General features: G+C 44.8%; 1 protein-coding gene across 1 annotated transcript; it reads left to right on the forward strand.

Moving 5' to 3' along the window:
- Positions 1-3,794: 3,794 nt before the first annotated feature.
- Positions 3,795-4,203, forward strand: LOC308276962 (NADH dehydrogenase [ubiquinone] 1 beta subcomplex subunit 3-like; the record flags this gene model as incomplete). The annotated part of the gene is made up of 1 exon (XM_080715946.1): positions 3,795-4,203. One exon carries the CDS (start codon positions 3,795-3,797, stop codon positions 4,089-4,091), a length of 297 nt encoding a protein of 98 aa, XP_080572072.1. The 3' UTR covers positions 4,092-4,203.
- Positions 4,204-20,338: the final 16,135 nt, after the last annotated feature.

Raw genomic sequence — 20,338 nt, forward strand, 5'->3', positions numbered from 1 at the left:
GAGCCTCACTAAGAGCTGAGGCTGGCTTCCAACCTGTGCGGTCCTCCTGTCTTAGCCTCCCAAGAGGGGATTACAAGTGTGCAGCACCACACCTGGCTCTCTTTATTTTGAAACAGGGTCTCAGTAAGTTGTGGAGGGCCTTACTAAGTAGCTGAGGCTAGCTGTGAACCTGTGATCCTCGAATCTCAGCCTCCAAGTAGAATGACTATTAAATGTTCTTTTAGTCTCTTTCTTTCTTTCTTTCTTTCTTTCTTTCTTTCTGTACTGGGGATTAAACCCAGGGCATTTCACCTCTGAGGTATACCTCAGCCCTTTTAAGGTTTTTTTTTTTTTTTTTTTTGGGTGGTACTAGGGGTGGAACCCAAAGGTTTTCTACCTCCAGGCTATACTCCCAGACCTTTTTTATATTTTATTTGGAAACAGGGTCTCACTAAGTTGCTGAGAGCCTCACCAAGTAGCTGAGGCTGGCTTCGAACCTGTGCGATCCTTCTGTCTCAGTCTCCCAAGCGCGGGGATTACAAGTGTGCGCCACCACACCCGGCCTTCTTTTAAAATTTTGAAACAGAAGATGGACGTGGTGACCCACACCTGATGGAAGGCTGAGACAGGAGGATCACAGGCTTGAGGGCAACCTCAGCAACTAAGCGAGGCTCTCAACAACTTAGCGAGACTCTATTTAAAAAAATAAAATAAGCTGGGCATGGTGGCGCATGCTTGTAATCACAGCATTCCAGAGGCTGAGACTGGAGGATAACAGTTCGCGAACAGCCTCAGCTGCTTAGTGAGGTCCTCCGCAACCTACCCAACTTAGTGAGACCTTGTTTCAAAATAAAGAATAAAATATAGGGCAGGAGGTGTAGCTCGAATACCCCTGGGTTCCATCCCCAAACTCCCAAAGGAAAAAAAAAAGGAAAAAATTAAAATAAGTTGGGCATGGTGGCACACACTTGTAATCCCAGTGCTTGGGAGGCTGAAACAGGAGGATCACAGTTCTTGGACAGCCTCAGCTACTACTTAGTGAGGTCCTTTGCAACTCAATGAGACCCTGTTTCAAAATAAAGAATAAAAAATGTGGCTAGGGGTGTAGCTCCGAGGTAGAATGCCCCTGGGTTCCATCGCCAGTACCTCATAAGAGAGAAAGAAAGAAAGAAAGAAAGAAAGAAAGAAAGAAAGAAAGAAAGAAAAAAAGGGCTGGGGGTATAGCTTGGAGGTAGAATGTCCCTGGGTTCCATCTCCAGTACCGCAAAAATAAATAAATAAATAAATAAATAAATAAATAAATAAATAAATAATAGAGCTGGGGGTAGGGCTTAGAAGTAAAATGTCTCTGGTTTTAAATCCAACTATCAAAGAAAAGTGAAAACATCTTTAATTCTTAGATCATTTTTACACTTACTGTCATTCACATTTTTGCATGAAAATACATTCAAAATATATGTACTTTTTAATTAATTTATTTATTTTTTGTGATACTGGGGATTGGACCCAGAAGCCCTCCAAGCCCCACCCCGATTTTATTTCTTTTCTTTTTTTTTTTTTTTTGAGTGTGCGTGTGCATGTGTTTGTGTGTGTGTGTGTGTGTGTGTGTGTGTGTGTGTGTGTGGTACTAGGGGTGGAACCCAGAGGCTTTCTACCTCTGGGCTATACTCTCAGATCTATTTTATATTTTATTTGGAAACAGGGTCTCACTAAATTGCTGAGAGCCTCACTAAGTAGCTGAGGCTGGCTTCGAACCTGTGTGATCCTCCTGTCTCAGCCTCCCAAGCGCTGGGATTACAAGTGTGCGCCACCACGCCCAGCTGATTTTATTTCTCATTTGGAAACAGAGTCTCACTAAATTGGGGAGGACCTCGCTAAGTTGTTGAGGCTGGCTTCAAACCTGCTATCCTACTGTTTCACCCTATCAAGTACTGGAATTCCAAGCACGTACCACCATGCCTGTGTTTTTTAATTTTTTATTTTTTACAGTACTCAAGATAAAACTCAGTGGCACCTACCACTGAGTTATATCCCTTGTCCTTTTTATTTTATTTATTTATTTTTGCGGGTTTAGGGATGGAACCCAGGGGCATTCGACCTCCGAGCTATACCCCCACCCTATTTTTTATTCTTTATTTTGAAACCGGGTCTCACTGAGTTGCAGAGGGCCTCACTAAATAGCTGAGGCTGTCCGCGAACTGCGATCCTCCAGTCTCAGCCTCCCGGATGCTGGGATTATAAGCGTGCCCACCACGTCCTTTTATTTTTATTTTATATTTTGGGACAGGGACTTGTCCGTTGCCCAAGCTGACCTCTAACTTGCAATCCTTCATCCTGCTTCAGTTTACTGAGTAGCTGGGATTCCAAGTGTGTTCCTCCATGCCCAGTTTGTAATTATATTTTTAGCTGTGTACATGTAATAATACTTCCTTTGTGTGTGTGGTCCTGGGGATTGAGCCAGGGCATTCTATGTCTAAGTACACCCCCATTCCAATTTATAGGATGTGTGTGTGTGTGTGTGAGTGTGTTGTACTGGGGATGGAACCCAGGAACATGTATCTTCAGCCCTGCTTTAATATTTATTTATTTATTTATTTATATTTATTTATTTAGTGGAGGGGGTGTAACAGGAGATTGAACCCAGTAGCATTCTACCTCTGAGCTTCACTACTAGCCCAATTTTTTATTCTTTATTTTATTAATTTATTTATTTTCAGGTCTGGGGATGGAACCCAGGGGCATTTGATCTCCGAGCTACACCCCCTGCCCTATTTTTTTATTCTTTATTTTGAAGCAGGGTCTCACTAAGTTGTGGAGGGCCTCTCACTAAGTAGCTGAGGCTGTTCGCGAACCACGATCCTCCGGTCTCAGCCTCCCAAATGCTGGGATTACAAGCGTGTGCCACCACGCCTGGCTCAACCCTGTTTTAAAATAAAAAATAAAAAGGGCAGGGGTGTAACTTGGAGGTTGAATGTCCCTGCATTGCAACCCGCAGTACCACAAAAGAAAAACAAAACAAAAACAAAAAACACCACAAAACCTTGACATTTTACAAGGGCCTATTATTCCTAGTTTCTGGCCTTCTTCCTTCCTTCCTCCTTCCCAAGCTGGCAGGTGACCTTCTCACTTCTCAGATACAAACCTGCAGCTGGCCCAGAGGCAGTTCACAGACCAGAAGCGCTTGGTCCCGGGCCCAGAGGATGAACGGAGTGATGCTGTGTTCTTTCTTCTAATGGTCCCTGTGTTTCTGCCATTAAATAAATACTGGGGTATTTATAAAAACTGTTAGCAAACCACCCACTCCATTTCCTCTGCCACAGGCCTAACAACCCTCGCACAGTAGCATGCTGTACTAGAGTCGCCATGATGTCCAGAGAGACAGCTCTTAAATGAATACTAAATGTAACGCTCTTCTACTGTGCTGGTGCCTGCTATCTTGATTTTTTGTTTTTACAGTCATAACTGCAACATTTAAGAAACTCAAGTTTGGTAGTTTTAAACCTACTGGCGAGATTAGCTTTTAATATTCTATAGTCTGGCGGCCTTTCTAGTGAACCATATGTATTTGATTGTCCTGCAGTTGGGAGGATGACAAGCCACAGAATTTATTCCAGCAGGAGGAAGGCAAGAAAAAAAGAACAAAAAATCTGAGATCAAGACCTGGGAATGGGGCTTCAGCTGGAAGGTTGCTTATTGAATGTCCTGAGAGGTCAGATTGCTGTCAGGTAAATTAGGAAAGTTGGTGGGAGACCTCTGGATTAGGAATAAGAGGCGATTCTTACAGAAGGACCCTTTCTGAAATACCATAATTAGACATGGCTCATGGACATGGACATGAACATGGTCATAGCAAATCGGAACTTCCAGATTATAGACAATGGAAGATAGAAGGGACACCATTAGAAAATATCCAGAAGAAGCTGGCAGCAAAAGGGCAATGGGATCCATGGGGCCGCAATGAAGCTTGGAGATACATGGGTGGCTTTGCAAGCAATGCTTCCTTTCTTGGTGTAATATTAAAAGGATTTAAATGGGGATTTGCTGCATTTGTGGTAGCTGCAGGGGCTGAATATTACCTGAAATCCCAGAATAAAGATGAGAGTCATCACTGAAGATAGTACCTGGAAATATTTAGTGACCTCCTAACTCTCTTATAGAAATAAGATTTCTTCACTACTTGTCTGTGTGTTTGTCCCTTAAAGAAGGTTTAATAAAGGAAGAAAAACATTAAAAAAAAAAAAAAAAGACCTGTGAATGGAGCTGGGCGTGGTGGAGCAAGCTTGTTTGTAATCTCAGTATTCGGGAGGCTGAGACAGGAGGATCACGGCTTGTAGACAGCCTCAGCTACTTAGTGAGTCCCTTTGCAACTCAGTGAGACCCTGTTTCAATATAAAGAATAAAAAATAGAGCTGGGGGTATAGCTCAGAGGTAGAATACCCCAAAAAGAAAAAAGAGAGAAAGAAAGAAAGAAAGAAAGAAAGAAAGAAAGAAAGAAAGAAAGAAAGAAAGAAAGGTTGATTTGTGAATGGAGCTGGCATGGTGGATCATACCTGTAATCCCAGTATTTTAAGGGGTTCTTTTTTTTGTCTTTTTCGAGCCGGGGATCGAACCCAGAGCACCACACCTGCAAAGCAGGCGCTTTGCCACTGAGCTACATCCCGGCCCCTGTAATCCCAGTATTTAGAAGGCTGAGACTGGGGGATCACAGACTGGATCTCCAGAAATTTAACAAGATCCCAGGGGCACTTTACATCTGAGCTACACCACCAGCACTGTTTTATTTTTGTTTGGAAACAGGATCTCTCTGGGTTAATGAGAATCTCACTACTTGCTAAGACTATGAACCTGTGATCCTCCTGTCTCAGCCTCCCAAGTACTGAGATTACAGGCGTGCACCATCACGCCTGGTTTATTCTTTATTTTGTTTTATTTTATTTTATTTTTGCAGTATTGGGGATGGAACCCAGGGGCTGTCCGTAAACCATGATCCTCCTCTTTCAGCCTCTCAAATGCTGGGATTATAAGCATGCACCACCACATCTGGCTTATTCTTTATTTTGAAACAAGGTCTCACTAAGTTGCTGAGGGCCTTACTAAGTAACTGAGACTAGCCTTGAACCTGCAATCCTCTTGCCTCTGAAATATTAGATTGCCAGTGCGCACCACCGTGCCTGGCGACCCCATCTCAAAAGAAAAAATAAACAGGCACTGAGCGTGGTGGTACATGCTTGTAATCCCAGTACTTGGGGGACTGAGACAGGAGGATTGCAGGTTTGAGGACAGCCTAGTAAAATGTGGGTGTCTCCTCTTATAGGGTTCTTGTCCAGTGGAGTTCGATGAATGAAGTCCAAGGACTAGCAAAGGGTATAGAAATACAGAAGTTTATTTGAAGTCAGGAAAGGATAGAAGACAAAGCAGCCCCCTCTCACCCACGAGAGGGAGGGGTGAGATCCCAGAAAGAGATTGACCTAGAAGCTCTTGGGAAGTGGTTTTCATGTATCTTTTTTTTTTTTCCTCGGGTCTGGGGATGGAACTCAGGGGCATTTGACCTCCGAACTACACCCCCTGCCCTATTTATTCTTTATTTTGAAACAAGGTCTCACTGATTTGCTAAGAGCCTCACTAAGTAGCTGAGGCTGTCCGCGAACCACGATCCTCTGGTCTCAGCCTCCCCAAATGCTGGGATTATAAGCGTGCACCACCACGCCCAGCTTCATGTGTCCTTTTAGGATTGGTCAGAATTGGGTTTGGGGGAACCAATGGCTTTTGTATAATTTTTTTCTCCGCGGTACTGGGGATGGAACCCAGGGGCATTTTACCTCTGAGCTACACCCCCAGCCCTATTTTCCTTCCTTCCTTCCTTCCTTCCTTCCTTCCTTCCTTCCTTCCTTCCTTCCTTCCTTCCTTCCTCCCTCCCTCTGTCCCTCCCTCCCTCCGTCTTTCTTTCTTCCTTCCTTCCTTCCTTCCTTCCTTCCTTCCTTCCTTTTTTTTCTTTCTTGTCTGGGGATGGAACCCAGAGGCATTTGACCTCTGAGCTACACCCCCTGCCCAATTTTTTTATCCTTTATTTTGAAACAGGGTCTCACTGAGTTGCAGAGGGCCTCACTAAGTTCCTGAGGCTGTTCGCGAACCGCCATCCTCCGGTCTCAGCCTCTCAAACAGCTGGGATTGCAAGCGTGCGCCACCACGCCTAGCTTTTGTATAATTTTGATCCTTAATTTGAATGATTATCTGTGGGTTGGTCAGTCTCCTGATTTTCGGCATCCACTAGGCTCTCTCCTTCCTGTTTACCTCCCCCACCTCACAGAAGGTCGATGCAGATGGCCGCTTTAATTCTTTCTGTTCCAAGTCCTCTGCCCTGCCTCTTGTCCCGCCTCTGATTTTGTGACCCTAACTGCTGTTAGGGAAATGGGACGACAACTGCTTCCAGCTTGCAGGGCTCTGTGAGGATTGCAGTTCAGGGTGTCAGGGAGAGGATGATCTAAAGGACGGTGGAAGAACATATGACAGTTTGTTATCATAATCACCCGGCGCTGGAGGGCTGAAGGAGTTTGGTTCTATTGGTTCAAAGTCATTCATGGTGGTTCAGCAGGCATCTACATGAAAGCCTGATACATTAGTATATTATGCAATAACTCAGATATTTTGCCATATTATTATTATTATTATTATTATTATTATTATTATTATTTTATTTTTTTGTGTGGTACTGAGGATGGAACCCAGGTGCTTTCTACCTCTGGGTTACACTCCCAGACCTAATTTTATATTTTATTAGAAACAAGGGCTTACTAAGTTGCTGATAGCCTCACTAAGTAGCTGAGGCTGGCTTTGCACCTGTGCAATCCTCCTGTTTTAGCCTCCCAAGCGTGGGGATTATAAGTGTGCGCCACCACGTCCAGCTATTACTATTATTATTTATTATTTTTTTTTTGAGGTACTGAGGATGGAATCCAGGGGCATTCGACCTACAAGGCACACCCCCAGCCCTATTTGTGTGTATGTGTGTGTGTGTGGTACTGGGAATTGAATTCAGTGGCATTCTAAGTTCGAGCTATAACCCCAGCCTGCTTTTTCTTTTAATTTCTTATTTAGAAAGAGGGTCTCACTAGGTTGATGAGTCTCATTACTTGCTGAGGCTGTCCTCGAACCTGCAATCGTCCTGTCTCGGCCTCCCAAGTACTGAGTTTACAAGCATATGTCCCCACACCTGGCTCTATTTTTTATTTTGAAACAGGGTCTTACTGAGTTGCAAAGGCCTCACTAAGTAGTAGCTGATGCTGTCCACAACCTTTGATGGGATCCTCCTGTCTCAGCCTCCTAAATGCTGGGATTACAAGCCTGTGCCACCACACCCGGCTCCAGATCTAAATTTTATTCTTTTTTTTTTTTTTTTTTGCGGTACTGGGGGTAGAACCCAAGGGAGCTACACCCCCAGCCCTATTTTTCATTTATTTTGAAATGGGGTCTTACTGAATTGCAAAGGGCCTCACTAAGTAGCTGAGGCTGTTTGCGAACCTCAATCCTTCTGTCTCAGGCTCCGGAATGCTGGGATTACAAGCATGTGCCACCACGCCTGGCTTATTATTTATTTTGAAACAGAGTCTCACTGAGTTGCAAACGGCCTCACTAAGTAGCTGAGGCTGTCCTTGAACTGTGATCCTCCTGTCTCAGACTCCCCCAAAAATGGGATTACAGGCATTTGCCACCTCACCCAGCTTCCTGCCCTTTTTTTAATTCTTTATTTTGAAACAGGATCTCACTAAGTTGCTGAGAACCTAAGTAGCTGAGGCTGGCCACAAGCCTGCAATCCTCCTGTCTCAGCCTTCCAGGTACTGGGATTACAAACCTGTGTCACCTAGCCTACTTTTTATTATTTTAAATTGGAGGCTAGGTAGCCAACCCCATACACATAGACCATGAGCCATTATTTATTAATTAATTTTATTTTATTTTTGCGGTACTGGGGATGGAATCCAGGGGCGTTCTACCTCTGAGCTATACCCCCAGCCCAGTTTTTTATTCTTTATTTTGAAACAGGGTCTCACTGAGTTGCAGAGGGCCTCACTAAGTTGCTGAGGCTGTCTGTGAATCGTGATCCTCCAGTCTCAGCCTCCCAAATGCTGGGATTACAAACGTGAGCCACCACACTCAGCTAACCATGAGTCATTATAAATAACATTATTAAACATTTATGTGAGCAGGCATGGTAACACATGCTTATAATCCCAGTATTTGGGAGGCTGAGACAGGAAGATCCAAATTCATGGACTGCCTCAGCTACTTAGTGAGCCAGACTCAACTACTTAGTGAAATGCCCCGCAACTTAGTGAGACCCTGTTTCAAAGAAAAAAAAAAAAGGAATAAAAAAGGCCGGGCGTGGTGGCGCACACATGTAATCCCCGTGCTTGGGAGGCGGAGACAGGAGGATCGCGCAGGTTCGAAGCCAGCCTCACTGGCTTAAGAGACTGTTTCCAAATAAAATATAAAATAGGTCTGGGAGTGTAGTCCGGAACCCCAGTACCACGAAAGAAAGAAAGAAAGAAAGAAAGAAAGAAAGAAAGAAAGAAAGAAAGAAAGAAAGAAAGAAAGAAAGAAAGAAAGAAAGAAAGAAAGAAAGAAAGAAAGAGCAGGGCTGGGGTGTAGCTTAAAGATTGAACTCCTGGGTTCAATCCCCAGCACTACAAAATTAATTAATTAATTAAAATTTTTGTGGCACAAAGCCTGAAATAAACCAAGCTTTTTTTTTTTTTTTTTTTTTTTTTGTGGTACTGTGGATGGAACCCAGAGGCTTTCTACCTCTGGGCTATACTCCCAGACAGGGTCTCACTAAGTTGCTGACAGCCTCTCTAAGTAGCTGAGGCTGCTTTGACCCTGTGCACTCCTCCTATTTTAGCCTCTCAAGCGCTGGGATTACAAGCGTGTGCCACCATACCTGGCTCCAAAACCTATTTTTATGTTTTATTGGGAAACAGGGTCTCACTAGATTGCTGAGAGCCTCACTAAGTAGCTGAGGCTGGCTTTGAACTTTTGTGATCCTCCTTTCTCAGCCTCCCAAGCACTGGGATTACAAACATGAGCCACCACGCCTGGTCAGGCATGTTATTTTTAACTTAAAAAATTTTTGTCTTTTGTCTGTAGGATTCTGAATAGGACTCAGATCTTCTGAGATTTAACAGAAATAAAAAATCCACTTTTTGTAGTGTCTGATGGTTTACAACCTGTAAAATCTCAAGAAATACAGGTTTAACTTTACAGTATTATATAAAGCCTTAACTGGAGGGAGGTTTGAACATTGGTGTAATATCTTACTTTTCATAAGTTTAATGGGAAAAGTACAATAGAAATGGCATTAGAGCCAGGAATGGTAGCTCATGTTTGAAATCCCAGTACTTCTGAGGCTGAGACAGGATAATTGCAGGTTCCAGGACAGCCTCAGCAAGTAGTGAGACTCTCATCAACCTAGCAAGACCCTGTTTTCAAACAAATATAATTGAAGCTGGGCGTGGTGGCACATACTTGTAATCCCAGCATTTGGGAGGCTGACATAGGAGGATCACAGTTTGCAGACAGCCTCTGCTACTCAGTGAGGCACTTTACAACTCAGTGAGACCCTGTTTCAAAGAAAAAAATAAAAATAAAAAATAGGGCTGGGGTGTGTGGCTTGGAGGTAGAATGCCTCTGGGTCCCTTCCCCAGTACCACAAAAACATAAAAATAAAATAAAATAAAATTGAGTTAAGGGTGTAGCTTGAAGGTAAAATGCCTCTGGGTTCAATCTCCATTACTATACAAAAATAAATGAAATAAAATAAATGGATATTGTACCATTCATTTTTTTTTTTTTTGGTTATCTCTGAAATAGTACTGCTAGGAATTCAAGAGCAAGCAGGTAGCTCTATGTTGGGCACACATATGTTCTTCTAACATTTTTTGTTGTTAAGATCAATCAAGGTTCCTCAGGCTGATGCTTAGGAACTTGGTTGAAACTTTATCTCTTCTTCCAGTTGTGCCATCTGCGAGGACAGGCCTTGGTCTTGCTTACCATTTGGCTCTTTAGAAGCGTAGAGGACATTTTCCTCTCTGATGACTTTTTTTTTTGTAGAGTATGTGCTGATGGTTCCAAGTCTTTAGGGCCTTCATGGTCTCCCTGTTTCAGGAGGTCAGATGATTCACTAAAGTTTCAAGGGTCTTTAACAAGATCACGTCTTGAGTTCTGTTTAATCTTGGACGACTAAAATCAAAATATTTGCCATTTATCCTTAGTCCTTTTACTTTATGGTTGTTCTCTAAGTCTCAGTTGTTGAATAACCAGAAGGTCAGTTTCACCAATTTTTTTAAGCTGTCTTGCAGGTGATTGCTACTGTCTCAAAACAACATATGTGCGTTGTACTGTTATATGCTAACAAACAGTAAAACAGTTTTATAAAAACAAAACAAAACGGAATAATCAGGGATAAAACAAATATCATTTATATATTTGCATAAAGAACATGGTCAGAAAGCAATTAGGAATATACAAACCCAGAGAGGTAATCACTATTTTGTTTTGTTTAGATGCCATTACCTTTACATTTTTTATTTTAATTAATCATCTTACATTTTTTATTTTAATCATCTTACATTTTTTATTTTAAGTCTTACATTTGGGAATGCAAATATCTAAAATATTGTCAATATACAGCAGGAGACACAGAAAATTATCTTAATAAAATGTAAAATTTTTGCTTTCTAGGCTTATTTTTATATTTTACCAAAGGCAGATCAATGTTTTAAGAAAACCAATTTTTTAAAACATTGAATCAATTCACTTAGTGTTTTTTTATTTTTGTGGTACTGGGTATGAAACCCATGGGGCATTCTACCCTTGAGCTACACCCCGAGCCCTGTTTTTTATTCTTTATTTGAAACAGGGTCTCACTAAGTTGCAAAGGGCCTGAGTAGCTGAGACTGTTCATGATCTGTGATCTTCCTGTCTCAGCTTCCTTAATGCTGGGATTACAATTGTACACCACCACACTCGGCTCTAATTCATTTAATGTGGCTTTTAGAAAATTATTAAACAAATCCTATTAATTTTAACTAACCCACTTTATCATATACTTGTTTTTTTTGTTTTGTTTTGTTTTGTTTTGTTTTTGTTTTTGGTGGTACTGGTGTTCCTGGAAACCCTTCTATCTTCGGGCTACACTCCAGACCTATTTTATATATATTTTTGGAAACAGGGTCTCTTAAGCCAGTGAGGCTGGCTTTGAACCCGCGCGATCCTCCTGTCTCCACCTCCCAAGCGCGGGGATTACAAGCGTGCGCCACCATGCCTGGCTATCATATACATTTTATGAGTTTTATCCTTTATTTTATTTTATTTTTTTTGCGGGTCTGGGGAATGGAACCCAGGGGCATTTGACCTCCGAGCTACACCCCCTGCCCTATTTTTTATTCTTTATTTTGAAACCGGGTCTCACTGAGTTGCAGAGGGCCTCACTAAGTAGCTGAGGCTGTCCGCGAACCGCGATCCTCCAGGTCTCAGCCTCCCGAATGCTGGGATTACAAGCGTGCGCCACCACGCCCGGCTGAGTTTTATCCTTTATAAATTATTTACAACTTTCTTAAACCCTTTGTGACTTGTTTAATCTTCTGATATTTTTCTCATTTTTCTGTTCCCCATGTGATAATTCAGTCATTTAGAATAAAAATCTTACCACAATTTTTTTTTTTTTTTTTTTTGCGGGTCTGGAGATGGAACCCAGGGGCATTCAACTTCTGAGCTATATCCCCTGCCCTATTTTTTTCTTTATTTTGAAATAAAGAATAAAATAAAATTAGAATAGAGTAAATTAAAAAAGAATAAAATTAAATAAAATTAAATTAGGGTCTCACTAAGTTGAGGAGGGCCTAAGTAAGTTGAGGCTGTCTGTGAACCATGATCCTCCAGTCTCAGCCTCCCAAATGCTGGAATTATAAGCGTGAGACACCACGCCTGGCTCAAAAAGTTTTTTTCCACCTGTAAGGCTGGCTTATTGAGGCTGGCTGTGAACCTGCATCACCATGCCTAGCAATTAATAAGGCTGGCTGTGAACCTGTGATCCTATCTCAGGCCCAAAGTACTGGTATTACAAGCATGCGCTACCATGTCCAGCTGCTGCTGCTGCTGATAATTATTATTATTTTCATTATTGATGATGGAATTCTTTTTTTTAATTTTTTAAATTTTATTTATTTTTTGGTGGTACTAGGGGTGGAACCCAGAGGCTTTCTACCTCCGGGCTATACTCCCAGACCACTTTATATTTTATTTGGAAACAGGGTCTCACTAAGTTGCTGAGAGCCTTACTAAGTAGCTGAGGCTGGCTTCGAACCTGTGTGATCCCCCTGTCTCAGCCTCCCAAGTGCAGGGATTACAAGCCTGAGTCACCATGCCTGGCCAAGAATCCAGAGGTAGTCTACCTTTAAGTTATACCTCCAGCTCTATTTTTTAAATATTTATTTATTTATTTATTTATTTATTTATTTATTTATTTATTTATTTATTTATTTTGCAGTACTGGGGATGAAGCCCAGGGGCATTATACCTCTGAACTACACCCCCAGCCCTATTTTTTATTCTTTTTTTTTTTTTTTCTGCAATACTGAGGATTGAACTCTGGCATCCTACCTTGGAGCTACACTCCAGTTCTATTTTTTATTCTTTATTTTGAAACAGGGCCTCACTAATTAGCTGAGGCTGTCCTTGAACCAGTCCTCCTGCCTCAGCCTCCCAAATGGGGATTACAAGTGTGCGCCACCATACCCAGCTTTTCATTCTTTATTTTGAAGCAGTATCTTACTAAGCTGCTGAGAACCTCACTAAATAGCTGAGGCTGGCCCCGAACTTGTGATCATCCTGTCTCAGCCTCTTGAGTACTGGGATTACAAGCATGTGCCACCATACCCAGCCCCCAGTTTATTTTTTATTTTGAAATAGTCTCAATAAATTGCTGAGGCTGTCCTCAAACCTATAATCCTCCTGTCTCAGCCTCCCAAGTACTGGGATTACAGGTATGATCTATCCTGCCTATTTAATTCTCTTCTATATTTATTCCCCAGGCACATGACAGTATATTTAATAGGTGGCCCTTCCTTTAGAAGTTTCAACGTCATCAGGCATGGTGACACACACCTATCACCCCAGTATTTAGAAGCCTGAGAAAGGAGGATCACAGGGTTTCCCCTAGTCTCGGCAAGTAGTAAGACTCATCAACTGCTTCAAAATAAAAAAAGCCAGGTGTGGTAGCCCACACTTGTGATGTCAATACTTGGGAGGCTGAGACAGGAGAATTACAGGTTCATGACCAACCCCAGCTACTTAGTGAGGCCCCCCGCAGCTTAGTGAAACCCTGTTTCAAAATGAAGAATAAGAGATAGAGCTGGGGATACAGCTCGGAGCTAGGATGCCCCTGGGCTCAATACACACACACACACACACACACACACACACACACACACACACAAGAAATCCCAGAGGCAAGGCTGATAGTTAGCAGGAGCTTGTGGGCTCCGACTTCACGGTCCTCCTGAATCACAAAGTGGGCTGTGACTTGGGTTCCAGGTGAGGTAGCCAACATTCCACCTGGGGAGGTCTAGCCGCAGTCAGGGATGCCCCTCCACAGCCTCCACTGCCTCTTAGCGCGGGCTTTCCAACCCCCGCCGCCAGGGTCATCACCTCCATTCAAGTTCAAGAAGCAGAGGCTGAAGAGAGGGAGTTAAAAATGAAGACAGAAGACGAACAAGGAAGCACCGAGTTCAATAGTGCCTTTAGGTATTTAACTCTCTGTGTGTGTAGCACATGTATTGAACAGATCATTATAATCTTTTTTTTTTCCCCAGTACTGGCTATAGGACCCAGAAACATCCTATCTCTGAGCTATACCTGTTATGGATTGGGAGAATATGGTTGTGGTGAAACTGGTCCCGGGGTCCCCTGTTAGGGTCCCAGACACAATTTCCACCAACCCATAACTAAAGCCAAAAATGACCAAAAACAGAAAATTACCACGGGTTCTTGTCCTAAGCTAAGAATAAATATGCATAGCTTGGACAGTTGCTGAAGATTTAAAGAAGTTTATTAGAAAGATAGAAATACAGAAAATAGAAATACAGCCCCATGCCAAAATGGCATGAGGGGGTGACTCGAAATGAATTCACCAAAGGGGTTACACGTGGACCGGACTTTTATACCCGTGACCTCCATCTTGTTTACGTAATTCTGACGTAGTGAACGTCCCTGTAAGGTACCTCCCCTTAACCCTGTAAGGTACCTCCCCTAGCAAGGTGTGGCGAGGTGTTTCCTTTCATGAAGGTCGACCCCTCCTACCATCTTAGAAAGGCCTAGTTCTCCTCAACTAAGATCTGTCTTTAGATAGAGGCAGACCTAGTTCTCCTCTCCTATTGACTGGTTAATTGCTTTTAGCTAGGTTAATTTACATTGGAATAGTTGCCTGCTTTTAGGCAGAAACCAAGTCCTTGCACAGATTTACCCTTCACCCAATTTTTGAAATATATTAATAATCAGAGCTTTCTCAAATCTTCCTAGGCCATTCTCAATACTGGTACAATACCCCAACCTTTTTTTTTTTTAATACTGATTTTATTTTATTTTATTTATTTTTTGCGGGTCTGGGGATTGAACCCAGAGGCATTTGACCTTCGAGCCACACACACCCCCCCCCATTTTTTTTTTTTTTTTTTTTGCCCGGGTCTGGGGATGGAACCCAGGGGCATTGACCTCCGGGCTACACCCCCTGCCCTATTTTTTTTTTTTCTTTATTTTGAAACCGGGTCTCACTGAGTTGCAGAGGCCTCACTAAGTAGCTGAGGCTGTCCGCAAACTGCAATCCTCCAGGTCTCAGCCTCCCAAATGCTGGGATTACAAGCATGTGCCACCACACCCCCCACAATTTTTTATTCTTTATTTTGAAACAGGGTCTCGATTTTTTAATTAAAAAAAATTTTTTTGGTGGTACTGGGGTTCCTGGAAGCCCTTCTACCTCCGGACTACACTCCCAGACCTATTTTATATTTTTATTTGGAAACAGGGTCTCTTAAACTATCATCGCTGGTTTCAGACCTGTGCGATCCTCCTGTCTCTGTCTCCCAAGCACAGGGATTACAAGCGCGCACCGCCATGTCCAGCTTATTATTTATTTATTTATTAATTATTATTATTATTATTATTTGGTGGTACTGGGGTTCCTGGAAGCCCTTCTACCTCCGGGCTACACTCCCAGACCTATTTTTTACATTTTTATTTGGAAACAGGGTCTCCTAAGCCAGCGCACGTGGCTGGTTTCGAACCTGCGCAATCCTCCTGTCTCTGCCTCCCAAGCGCAGGGATTACAAACGTGCGCCACCACGCCCGGCGATTTTTTTTGTCTTTTTTTTTTTTTTTTTGGAACCGGGGATCGAACCCAGAGCACCACACCTGCAAAGCAGGCACTTTTGCCATTGAGCTACATCCCGGCCCCCTATTTTTGAAACAGGTTGTCACTGAGTTGCAAAGAACCTCACTAAGCAGCTGAGGCTGGCCTTGAACCTGTGATTCTCCTGTCTCACCTCCCAAGTACTGGAATTACAAGCCCTGCTACATTTATACTTATTACAGATTATTTATTTATTTATTTATTTATTTATTTATTTATTTATGTGAGTCTGGGGATGGAACCCCGGGGCATTTGACCTCCAAGCTACACACCCAGCCCCATTTTTTATTCTTTATTTTGAAACAGGGTCTCACTAAGTTGCGGAGGGCCTCGCTAAGTAGCTGAGGCTGTCTGCGAACTGCGATCCTCCTGTCTCAGCCTCTGGGATTACAAACCTGCTGGGATTACAAGTGTGCGCCATCATGCCTGGCTTATTCTTTATTTTGAAACATGGTCTCACTGAGTTGCAGAGGGCCTCACTAAGTAGCTGAGGCTGTCCGGGAACCGCGATCCTCCGGTCTCAGCCTCCCAAATCCTGGGATTACAAGTGTGCGCCACCACGCCCGGCTATGTATTTAGTGTGTGTGTGTGGGGGGGGGTACTGGGGACTGAAGCCAGAGGCATTCTACCTCTGAGCTGCACCCCCAGCTCTGTTTTATTTTTTTATTTTGAAACAGGGACTCACTAAGTTGCTGAGGACCTCACTAAAATTTTTTTCAGCTTCCTGATTAATAAATAAAGATGTGGCGGGTCCCATCGGCGCAGAGATACACACACGAGTCCAATATAATGATATGCATGCTTTTATTCGTGGAGAGTTGACCACCAGCCCCCGCAGGCCCGCGGGGGCTAGTGGGGGAGAGTGCGCCTCTCTGTCTCTATTGGCTTCTCTTCTAGAGGTAGCAGACAGGCTCCCTTAAATTGAGGGGTGTGGTCTCCTCTGGGAATCACAGGGCTCCGCCTCCTAGCTTCCAGCCCCGCCCCCTGAGGGGCAGCGGCTCAAACCTTTCATCCCGACCTCTTTGACTAAGGGGGGGGATACAGGATGATGATTACCCCCTCTAGTTACTTCCTGTGTGAAGGGGCATCGTCAGGGGCCCCAGGCCGGGAGAAATCGGAGTCTGAGCCGCCGGAAGGGGGCAGATGGGTGTGGTCGCAGCGAGAGTTGGAGGTTACCCTGGAGAGCTCGGTGACCTGGTTTGCTTTGAGATTTTAACAGGCAAGGTGCTATTAAAGAAAAAAGAAAATCATGAGAGTGGAACCCAGGCTGGGCAGGAGCCCTTTTAGATATGAGGCAGATTGTCACTAGATCTATTAATACAAATAGCAGCATTTCCCTGAGGAAGACGTCCTTTAGCAGTTTTTCATTAGACTAGAGTCATTAATAGCAGCAACTCCTGCAGAGGACCCCACACCACTCTTTTCAGCACTGCGTGGGTATGGATTTGTCTGGTCAAACAAACACCTGTTACTGCATCAGGAGCATCAGTTACCAATTTTAGAGGTTGAATACTTATGGCAGTTTGGCTTCTGAAGAGGGAGAGCACCGTAGTATGTAAACAAATGGACCTGCTGAAATATAAACATCAAAGAGAGTTATGTCGAGAGAAACAAAGTTTAGTGGGTCCCAACATCGTGCAAGAGAATTTGTCCTGGAGCTGTTGTAACGGAGCACTTTTAGATATGGCCTAAGCCGTGGGCAGAGGCCGGAGAGCTTGCTGTCATCACCCTGGACCAAGATTGGGAAGGAAGACTAAGGCCTGAAAGATTGAGCAGGCCACCAAAGAGGAAACTGGCTTACCCTGTACCAGTAGAGTTACCCTGGGCCAGCAAGGAAGATGGAGGAAGGAGGACGAGGGGAAAAAGGAACATGGACCTGGACCACACCTTCTGCACCAGCCACCTCACAAAGTCGGGCCAGGAGAGAGGGAGATGGGGCCTGTGACCCCGGCACCCACGTTTCATCGCAAAATGGTGGCCATGAGCCCGCAGAATTATAAGCCTGTGACCCAGAAGGACCACCAGGTGGCGCCTGTGAATTACCATGTGGTGTCCAAGATGGCGGCTGTGGCTGGCGGGAAAATAAATAGCAGCTAAAAAGTTCCTAACTATTCCTGGGCCACCGCAACCCATTTCCCAACTCGTATCAAGGCCAGACAGGCACTCAGGGCATCTGCTAGTTTAAAGGTTCGATTTTCCATAATTGGTTCGTGGGCGGAAACAAAGAACAGGAAATGGGCATCCCCGATTTCCCTGCTCAATCATTCGGAAATGGAGGTTAAGAGATAGAGAAGAACGTCTTCATCCCTCCTCCAAACTGGAGGATGACCTGGTCATCCGGAGGGTGGTCCCAGTGGACCGGGGGACAATGGGTCACCAAGCGCTTGGATTTTGGGGTCCCAGTAGACCGGAAGACCCAAGTCCAGAACCCGCTAACCAAGGGAAGGAGGCAGTTTACCGGAGTGAAGCGTTGCCGGCCAGCGCTGGCTGCGACAGAAGCGCTGAGAAGGTGCTGGGGGCGCGGTGAAGATGGAGCGCGCAGATGCCGGTGGCTGGTATGGATGGCACTGGCAGGTGGGATCAAACGGTGGCATGCAGGCGGCGTGCCTTGCTGGGTTTGCGGCGTGGAGACAAAATGGTTCCAGGCACACGGCAGACACTGAGGCTGGGCCCCGAGGAGCACCGCCAGTGAGCCTGGCTTGGGCAGGCAGAACGGAGCAGCAGCAGCGAGTAGAGCTACGCCTGGCGCGGGTGACTGCGATGGACGCCGAGGCCGGCTGTGCACCACCCAATGAGCCTGGTTTGGGGCAGGCGGGGCAAACTGGCCAGAGGTCCGGGCGGTGACCGGAGCGCCGAGCTGGAACTGTGGTTTTAGGAGGTTCAAGCGGCAGCAGAGGTCCTGGCCCGCCCAGGTGGTCGGCGGGCAGAGCAGTTGCCAGCATCACCCAAGGAACCTGGCTCGGGGTGGGTGGAACTAGCAGCCTGGCGGCTGGCGGAGCCTGCATGCCCCGGAGGTGGTGGTCGTGGCCACGGTGGCAGTGAAAGATGGCCGCCGGCGCTTTTGTGTAAAGTCCGAGCTTGGGCGTAGTGACCAACGGCGCGCAGATGGAGAATCAGCTGCAGGCAGAGCGGATGGAGGGTCGGGGCCGCGGGTCCTTGGGGCTCAGCGGAGTAAGGCCCAATTCGACACAGGTTGGCACCAAGATGATTAATAAATAAAGATGCGGCGGGTCCCATCGGCGCACAGATACACACAGGAGTCCGATATAATGATATGCATGCCTTTATTTGTGGAGAGTTGACCGCCAGCCCCCGCAGGCCCGCGGGGGCTAGTGGGAGAGAGTGCGCCTGTCTCTATTGGCTTCTCTTCTAGAGGTAGCAGACAGGCTCCCTTAAATTGAGGGGCGTGGTCCAGCCCCGTCCCCTGAGGGGCAGCGGCTCAAACCTTTCACCTCCCAAGTACTGAAATTACAGGTCTGTACCACCATGCCTGGATGAAACTTTATGTATAAAACTATTATTATTGAACGCAGGGTCATTCTAGTCCTGAGGTACAACCCAGCCCTAATTATTTATTTTGTGGTACTGGAGGTTAAACCCAGAGGCATTCTACCACTGAGCTATAACTTTTATTTTCATTTTATTTCTTTATTATTTATTTATTTATTGTGGCACTGGGAATTGAACCCCGGGCACTCTACCTCTGAGCTATACCCCTAACCCAGTTTAATTTTTGTAATTTGAAACAGAGTCTTGCTAAGTTGCTGAGGGCCTCACTAAATTGTTGAGGCTGATCTCTAATCTGCAATCTTCCTGTCTCAGCCTCCTAAAGACTGGGATTACAAGCGTACACCACCACACCTGGCTCTGTTTTTATTTTGAAACAGGGTTTTGCTTAACAGGGTCTCACCCACTGGCCTTGAATATGAGAGCCTTCTGTCTCAGCTTGCCAAGTACTAGATTATAGGGTTCTGTACCACGGTGCCTACGTTCTATTGTGTCATTCTTTTGTGTGTATGTGCAGGGGAGGGGTTGGTGCTAGAAATTGAACCGAGGGCCCTTTTGAGCTACATCCTAAGACCTTTGTTGTTTTTAAGAAACAGAGTCTTAGCCGGGCGTGGTGGCGCACGCTTGTAATCCCCGCACTTGGGAGGTGGAGACAGGAAGATCGAAGCCAGCCGTGCTGGCTTAAGAGACCCTGTTTCCAAATAAAAATATAAAATAGGTCTGGGAGTGTAGCTCAGAGGTAGAAGGGCTTCCAAGAACCCCAGTACCACACACACACACACACACACACACACACACACACACACAAGAAACAGAGTCTTGCTCGGCTGCCGAAAGTCTTGCTATATTGCTGAGGCTGCTATCTGCCTGTCTCAGCCTGTAAGTCCTGTAATTACCTGGATGTGCCATCATGCCTGGCTACTGTATTGTGCCTGTGTGTGTGTGTGTGTGTGTGTGTGTGTGTGTTGCTAGAGACTGAACTCAAGGATATTCTACCTCCAAACTACACCCCAGCCCTTTATTTTATTTTATTCATTTTATATTTTGGTACTGGGGATTAAACCCAAGGGCAGTCTATCTCTGAGGCACACTCCAGCCCTCCTTCATTTATTTTAAATTTGGAACCGGGTCTTACAAATTTGCTGAGGGCCGCACTAAGTTTCTGAGGTTATCCTCAAACCTGTAATACTCCTGCCTCAGCCTCCTAAGCACTGGGGTCATAGGCATGTGCCACCAGTTTCGGCTTGTATCTTTTTTTCTTATGGTACTGGAGGTGTGTGTGTGTGTGTGTGTGTGTGTGTGTGTGTGTGTGTGGTATGGGGATTGAACCCAGGGGCCTTCTACCTCTGAGCTACACCCCCAGCCCTATTTTATTCTTTATTTTGAAACAGGGTC

This window comes from Muscardinus avellanarius (assembly GCF_963383645.1).
Source record: "Muscardinus avellanarius genome assembly, chromosome: 18".
In the NCBI taxonomy this organism is placed as follows: Eukaryota; Metazoa; Chordata; class Mammalia; order Rodentia; family Gliridae; genus Muscardinus; species Muscardinus avellanarius.